Source organism: Pygoscelis adeliae, unplaced genomic scaffold (assembly GCF_000699105.1).
Source record: "Pygoscelis adeliae isolate BGI_AS28 unplaced genomic scaffold, ASM69910v1 Scaffold577, whole genome shotgun sequence".
Taxonomy (NCBI): Eukaryota; Metazoa; Chordata; class Aves; order Sphenisciformes; family Spheniscidae; genus Pygoscelis; species Pygoscelis adeliae.
The window spans coordinates 7,784-15,964 of NW_008825116.1; the positions used below are offsets into that span (position 1 = coordinate 7,784).

Sequence of the window (8,181 nt, forward strand, 5' to 3'; positions counted from 1 at the left end):
GCCGCCGAGGAGCAGCATCCCCCGGGCCCCCCCGCTCCCTGCCTCTCAGGGGCCACGGGAGACCCGGGGGTCCTCTCGAGGGAAGGGCAGGGGGGCATAAAGGTTGGTCTTGCTACGCTTGCCGGTCTTGGCAGAGGGGCTTCCGCTGAGGGGCAGAGATGGCACCTTCTTGCTGGGCGTCCTGCCGGTGCGAGGCACCATCCAGGCATTAACCGGGACAGACTTACGGAGCTGAGGAAGGGAAGTCAGCAGAGAGCCTGGCTCAGGCCTCCCCTCCTGGGGGGTGGACGCGCTGACGTGATCCCCGGGCGAGCATGGAGCTGGGTCACTGCCAGCCATCCAAGGCCCCTGAGGAACACCCGGGAGAATTTCTGGAGAAAACACGGGCAGAGGAAACACTTCAGAGACAAGCACAGGCTTTCCTGGCCTCTTTGGAGATCAGCGAGGAAGCAGGAAAACTCTGTCCTGTCCTTTGCCGCAAGCCCCTCTAGGACAGTTGTGCCCCAAGGCTGTGTCTGAAAGCCCTGCCTGCAGATGGGCTCCTCCTTCTCCAGCCTGGCTCTGCTTTACCTCTGTGGTTTTGATCCGATTTCACAAAGCTTTATGAAATGCCTGGTGAGGGGATGGGGAGAGCTTGGAGCACCTCGAAGGGGGTTTATTGGAGTCTCTTTGCGGTGACTCCACTGACGTCTGGCTTTGCTACAATGAATAACGTGTCCATCCTTTCCACCCCCCTCCAAAACACTCGCAGCATCCATCGCCATGCAGAACCAGCCCTGCCTCTGCCCAAGCCCTCTGACTTAATGAGTTTCCACTGAAAGGTGCTGTCATCTCTCAGCTCGCTCCGAAAGTTGAAAGCTGGACCTAAATTATTCACCCACAATGGCCTTTCTTTGTGCCTGAGTCACCTGGAAAGTGTCACCTTCACTGATGAAGAAGTGTAAAGTGACTGAAAGCAGCAGTACTGCTGTGAAGCCTGTGCCAGTGTCTAAGCAACACATTTTGAGACTTGTAGAAATGGCTGAGCCAAGCAATCAGAGTGGGTTTAATCAAACTGGTGGGAAAATGTTTTTTTCCACAGAGATGCCCCAGGTTGTGAGTGCTGCTGAATCTGGACAGGATGCTGTGGCGACTAGATAACTCTGGAAACGCCTAAACTCCTCCCCGTGGTATAAATGTCCGTTGAGTGACCTCAGAGATCACTAGATAACACAGACCATGCTGATGCAGACAGTCCGTGAGAGTGAGAGAGCAATTGGTAGCACTGAGGCATCAAAATTTGAGCCCCAGAAGTTAATTGGTGTGAAAAGGAGCGATGGGATCATCTTTCCGCGTGAAAATCTTTGCCAGAGTGCTCGCTGAAATGCATGCTGGATGCCACACTTCTGACTGGGTGTCTCCTAGCACCCTCCTTCCTTGCACGGCGCCGATTAATTCTGGGGTGTTTGTAGCATGAACGCTTTGTAGCAGTGGTTGGAAGCACAAGCATCGGAGCTAGGCAGCGAGCAGTATTTCAGGCGGCTGCGCAAGGCTTGCGTGGTTCACCCAACTTCGGAAGATTTTGTATGACAATCTGGTGGCACCTCGGGGTGTGAAATGATGTGATACTTCTCCAAGAGATGCCTGGATCTGTTTATACACCATTCTGGTAGAGAGCTGAGGGTGAAATGTCCCCGATTCATCATTGCTGCAAATGCATGCTCACAGTGAAAATAACCATTCAGATGCTGTTATGTTGAACGAGCAGGGCAGCAATGACTGACAAGAGAGCTGTGAGTCATTCTGAGCTACACATCTCCACGTACCTCTGATCTGAAAAGCCCAAACAGATGTCTAAGCTTTTTTGAAATGCTTAAGAACATCTGGCTAAATCCAGGGAGCACCAATGGGCTGTGTCTTGTCAGTGCCTAACTGCTCAGCAGCCTGCCAGATGCCGGTAGCAGCAGCCTGCAAGCACACGGCGGAGGCTGAGCTCGCCCTGGCTGGAAGAAGATTCATCCTGAGGCGACCCCTCTCTCAGAGATGTTACCCACATGTCTAAGAAGACCCTGCAAACGTTTTCAGACCACATCAGAAATCACTAGGTTGCAAGCATTGCTCGGGAGACATTTTCACCATTGCTCAGAACAAAGTTGGACCCCGCACCAGCACACAGAGAGGTACAAAAAGCAAGCAAGGCAAATTTTAGGCTAGTGAGTCAGAATTCAACCATCTCTTGATGGAAGAGTCGGAAAAACAGATCGAAGATACCCCAGGAGCGGAGCCCTGCACACCGCAGGGGAGACCCCTGCTTGCTGCTGCCCATGGAGCCCAGGAGATCAGCCAGCTCTCAGACACCCTTATGTGAGGAGGGGGAGGCAGCACAATGTATTGCAGATGTGCAATGCCTCCATCAAGGGCAGACACTTGCACTAAAAAGCTCTTCATTACAAGTTATTATGAAAGTTGGGGGGTTTTTTAGTGTCCGATACATTTCTCACCAGAGGAGAGGTGTTGCTGCTGGTACAGGAACCGCTGTCGGCAGAGCTTGCAGTTACCCAAACAAAGCCTTCTCAGACAGCTGTCTTCCAGAAATAAGTTAAAGTCTGTCACACCTAAAAGCATCCAGAGCTGAAACTGGGGAGGAGATGACTTGTTCAGAGTCCAGCCTGGTACACCCCGTTCACACCCCAGTCCCCCCTGCCCCTTCACTGCAGAAAGCCCATAATATTGTTCCCACTGTTCAGACCTCAGCCCCACCCAGGCTGTTCCAGGCAGAGCAAACACTGTCACAGGACACTTCAGGGACACAGCTCTACCCCCAAGGTAGAAGAGACCACAGCTGTACTGTGGGTTCAGGGAAGAAGCCCAGTGCCCCCCACTTTAAGCCTGGCTTGGAGGGGCACAAGGCAAGCACCAGATGATGAGGGGTACTTCAGGAACAGGGCTCCTGTCGGCGTCTCTAACCTCAGCCAGGAGCTTCCCAAAGTGCTTGCGTCCGTGCCTGCCCTGCTTACTCCTCACTCCATCCTCGCACAGTTGCTCTGCCCGTAATCCTCTTAGCAGCGTGGTTCAGTGATACAGCAGCACCCTGCGCCCAGGAGCAACCAGGCAGGAGGGAGCTCCTTCAGCTCAACAGCTCCCAGAGCCCCATATGGCCAAGCACTGCCTCTTGCTTGGCCGAGGACTCGGGCAGCACACCCAGCTGCTGGGCTAGTAAGCCCGGAGAACCAGCGATGCTCTGCTGCAGGGTGAGTTGCGACAACAACCTTCTCAAAGCAGAAAGGCAGCTCCGCGTTTAACACAGGGCGGACGAAACCAATGGTTGGCTGATGAAACCAATGAGTCTGTTGAACTGCAGCTTGCTGCTGCGATGCTCTGGCTGCCTGGCCCTTGACTGTCCATCCGTCTGTCTGTTTGTCTGCAGGATTATCGAGAACGGGCGGGAGCGGGTGGAAGTGGAGGAGGACGGGGAGCTGAAGTCGATCCACATTGATGGTGAGAAGTGGCACCGCAGACCAACTTGGGGTCTGGCGATGCCACCTCCCAGCACCCTCTCCTCCTTTTGGGGACCCTTCTCTCAGCCCCCTTTGGGGGCTCTGCTGTGGAAGATTGGTGGGGTGGGCAGGAGTTGCTGGGGCCCTATGCCAACTCTGGGGAGCTGGAGCGGACACGACCCAGTCTGTTGAAAGCATGGGGCTTGACTGCATCTTGCTGCTGTTGTGAGTTCAAGCAAGTCCCATGTGATGCTAACTGCTCCGGCAGTACCCCAGCGAGCCTTTGTGCAGGGTCCCTAAAGCACAGCTTGCTCCTGATGACGGCCCAGCAATGCACGCCTGATTGCTGCTGCAGTTCTAGCGTGACAGCATTTGGGACATACTTTGCCACCCTGAAACGTTCTAGCACAGCATGGAGATGGGCAAGAAATGCTCCCTTTGCCATTCCTTAATATATACATGCCTTGTTAAGGTCAGAAAGGGCCTCTGAGCACCTCATCCTTCGTCTGGAGTAGATGGAGGTGATCCAGAGATGAGAAACAAGGGTGACTGGAAGGCTAGATGCCATGTGCTGCAATGAAAGGTTGAAAGAATGGGGACTATCTAGAAGCAGAGACTCAATGAAGGCCTTAAAATATATTTAAGGCAGATGCAGATAGGGAGGGGATTAACTCTTCTGCATGCTCAGGGAAAGAAGATGCAAGTTTAGGACTTGCTAGCAGTAAGGGTAGTGAAGCATGATTGTCTCAGGGTCAAGGGATCTTCATCAGTGGAAGCCTTTAATAACCCAAGTGTGGCATTTACTGATGGGATGCAGAGCACGGTAGTGATCTGACAGAAGTCCTCTCTGCTGAAGCTGAGCAACAGCAGCATAATTGCTGGTTCAGATAAAATGAAGTCAATTGTGCAACGCCTGCTGCATCGCCCGGAGCGTGTGCCACGTTACAGGAACAATAAAGCTAATTCCAGATCTCGCTACAGTCCTAAGCCCTGAATCACCGGGCAGTGGCAAGAGCAGGGAGGCACTCCCAGAGACACAGGCAGCCCCGCACGCATGCCAAGCCCCAACCTGCAAGGCTAAAAGGGACCGGCAGACGAGTTGGAACTAGCTCTTTTTCAGGCACAGCAGCCGTGGGTGAGCAGCCTCCCTGGCTCAGAGTCAGCCTCCCTGGCTGCCAGTATCACCCGCCTTTCTTCACGTCCTGGGAAAAGCAGCTACACACCCACGGGAGCAAAATAAAACTGCAGCTGGCTAATTGCAGTGACTTCATATCAGGGCTCTGAGCATGCCTGGTTTGAACAAACTGCCTCCAGGCAGGTGATGGAGGGGCTGAACCTGCTGAGGTGTCCCTGTGCTCGCAGGGGATGCTAGCGTGCAGCTCTGGGGGTCTGCATGGAGGAGCCAGCACTGCTTTTCCTCTCTTCCAGCAGCTCTTGGAGCTGGTGGTGGCACAAGAAGCGTAGGAATAGCTGGAAACAGAAATGCAATGAATTCTGCATGGCCAGGTGATGGTAGAGCTCCTGGAGAGGCACAGGTTACCCCGTCAGGCTGGAGGGGTTCTGCAAGCTCCAGGCAGGACCGTAGGCACGCTGATGAGTCAGTCTCCGTCCCTGGCCCTTTAGGCCTTCCTGTCTTACAAGTTCTCAGGAATTGCAACAAAGCTGTGGTCAGCTCTGTTGCAATGCCACAGAGTGTGCTTGTGTGAGCTGGCAGCGATGGGGCAAGAAGCGATCACTTCCCCACTCCCAGGAGCGCACGCCTCGTCTGCCGGACTGCGGCTGAGCCCCCAGCCTCTGGGCAGCAGAGGGGACACGGCAGATTCACGCTGGGCAGCTCTGCAGATGCACCCGCTCCTTTGAGGTAGATAAACCACCACCAGGTGGGCAAGTCCAACATCCCCTGGGAAAGCAAACAATTCCTGGTGTAGGAGCATCTTGCCAACAGCTTTTCTCTGCCCCGGTCTTTGGGGAGCAGTTGAGCCTCTGATGGCTGGACAGATGTGGGCAAGGGGGTTTTTTTGTACGTGGAAGTGGGTTGCATGTAATGCAAACAGCTTGACGGCCCGAGGGCACGCTGAGAGCAGAGCTGGGCCTGGAGAAACTGGCCCGGAGTCTCGGGGATTACCGTAGAGTCGTTAAAAGTGGAAAGGAGGTGCTGGCGTCTGGCCAAGTGCTGGTGGATGTCAGAGGGAAACAGTTAACGAGATAAAAGGTGCATTTAATAACCCAGCTGGGCAATGGCTCCCAGGGTGCTCCTGCCCGGAGCTGTTTGCTCTCGGAGACAGTGCGGTATGTGAAACCAGGGCTGTCCTCCCTGCTCCTCCCAGAGCCCTGGGCGCTGGGAGCCAGTGGCCTCAGGTCACTGGGCTGAGAGCTTGCCTTTGATGGCCATCCTGAGGATGCCTGGCTCAAACACACATCTGAGAGCTTCCTAGCAGAGTTAAGTCAGATGATGAGGGGCTGTGCATGTAAAACAACAGCTATTCGTCAGGATTTCCCCGTTGTAAGGACTCAGGAGCCCCGGTTTGCTGAGCTCCCATGCCTAATGTAGCCCTCCTCATTAGGACGTGCCACCCCCAGGTGCCCTGTGCACACCGGGGCTGTTGTGCCCTTCACTGGGACGGCGTGCCTCTCACGCTGCCATTTAATAGCCCTGCACCTGACACAGCCAGGAGGGCTTTACCACCTCCCAGGCAGGAGGATGCAGAACCTCACAAGAGCCGGGTACCAAGGGCTCCTGCATGTGTTGGGGGACCCTCAGCATCCTTACCAGGCATCAATTAACCATGGAAAACCCACCTCGCCAAACAAGCCTGGTTTCAATTCTTGAGATGACAAGTCTGCCCAGGGGAAAGGCAGAGATGTAACCGGCTTGTAGTGCGGAGGGTGCCCCGGGGAGTGAGCGGCAGTGTCAGTGCGGTGCCTGGCGAGGCAGGCTGGGTAACCAAGTGCTGGCTGGCGATGGTGAACCATCAGCACAGGCCTGCCAGGCTTCTGCGGGGATCCCTGCCAGGCACCGCCGGCTTCAGCGCTTTAATCAATGGTCTTGAAATGAATCCCAGATTACCGCTGATAAAGTTTGAGGGTGGCAAGTGGATGTGCAGAGTAATAAGTGACAAGACTGCCCCTTCCTCCAAATTCCCAAATGAATTACTTTGCATTTCACTGTATTAAAGCAAATTTTGCTGCATTAAAGCAAATTTTGCTGCAATGTGGCCTTTTAATCAGGCAATTCTAAATGATCCCTAACAGTTAATTGTCCCCTTCACTAGCTATTACCCCACCAAGCTTAGCGTTGCCCCAACTTTTTCCTAGTAAACATTTCTTATCACTGTGGGCCTTGCACCCACCCCTGGGGTTCCCCACTACAAACGCCCCGGGCAGTGTATCTCCTGGCTAAAAGGCACACCTTTGCTGTTGATGCATCTGATGTGTCCTTAGCAATGCAGGAATATAAACAGGCTGGCTTGGCGTACCGAGATAAATATTCTGGGACAACACAAAAAGTAGATCTGGAAAGATCTTGGGCAGCAGCTATGAGCCTCCTTCTTCCATGAACATGGAAATCAGATTATTCCATCCCTCTTTGTGGCAGTATCGTGATTTATGTGAATGCTGTTATCATTATCTCCTGCCAGCTTCCAAGTAAGGATGTCACGCCAGCGGTGTTGATCTGAATCAGCCAGACGTGTAATCGTGCTGAAAGGTGACAAGTTTGCATAGCAATACCTGCCTTCCCTGAGACAAGGCTGATCAGTACTAAATGCATTTTTCAGTCTTTAATTCTCTGCTGACGTAATCAAAATTAATTCTTCTGTTATTTTTTCCTGGTATTATCAGTAATCTAGAGTTTTCTGGGTCAACCCATTTATTTTCTTAATGATTGGAGTGATTTCTCTCCTTCAGTCCTTTGGAATTATCCTAGTTTTTCTAGCTCTGTTAAAAATTACCATCAGTGGCTCAATAAGACCCTCAGTTAGGTCCATTAATACTCTCAGTGTGGGCCTGATGAATTGAAAATGTCAATTTTAGCAGGTGATGTTTTACACACTGGTTTGTTACAGATGGCATCCAAATTACAGCCTTCTCCGCTGCATCCACAGTGTTGCACTGGTATTTAGGCACCAGACAGCTATGGAAAACAGCAGAAGGCTGCTTACCAGCATCCTTTTGTGCTTTTTCTTGTTTCCTTCTAATGCAAATGCATTCGCCCCATCTCCTTTTGTATTTTATCCTGCTTGGCTTGTTTTTTGCCTTTGAGCCATGCCTAGCACAAAGGCAATGGGCCAAGATTGGGCATGTAGCTGGAGGTCATGGTGAAGACCAGACAGCTGGTGCCCCCAGTCCTACCAGGCACTGCGGGAAATCCTGGCCAAGCCAGCTGGACTCAAGGGTCTTGGTGCTTGGGAGCATGTGGGCATGAGCGTGTTGGTGTGTGTGAGTGAAATCAGGTTTTGCTTTGCAATAAAATCCCTTCCTGTCCTGTGTCAGCTGCAGCTTCTGCTTCCCTCCGCGGCTGAAGGGCTCCCCAGCATTTGGAGGGGGTGCATGTGGCATCAGTCTTTGCATTGCCCCGATCTCCCTTCCCTTGGGGTCAGACCCAGAGCGTGCAGCCCCCAGCCTTACCCGTGGGTGGGCGTGGGGCGCCCTGCTCCCGTGCATCATGGGATTATCCAGGTTCTGCAGCCCACCCCCTTCCCAGCCG

At 53.2% G+C, this 8,181-nt stretch overlaps 1 protein-coding gene across 1 annotated transcript in view; it reads left to right on the top strand.

Moving 5' to 3' along the window:
- Positions 1-2,218: 2,218 nt before the first annotated feature.
- DNAJB2 (DnaJ (Hsp40) homolog, subfamily B, member 2) overlaps positions 2,219-8,181 on the top strand; it is a 14,148-nt gene continuing 8,185 nt past the window's right edge. Inside the window, exons 1-2 of the mRNA XM_009328251.1 lie at positions 2,219-2,343; positions 3,407-3,477. Coding sequence (XP_009326526.1) covers positions 2,219-2,343; positions 3,407-3,477 — 196 coding nt within the window. The remainder of the gene's footprint in view (positions 2,344-3,406; positions 3,478-8,181) is intronic.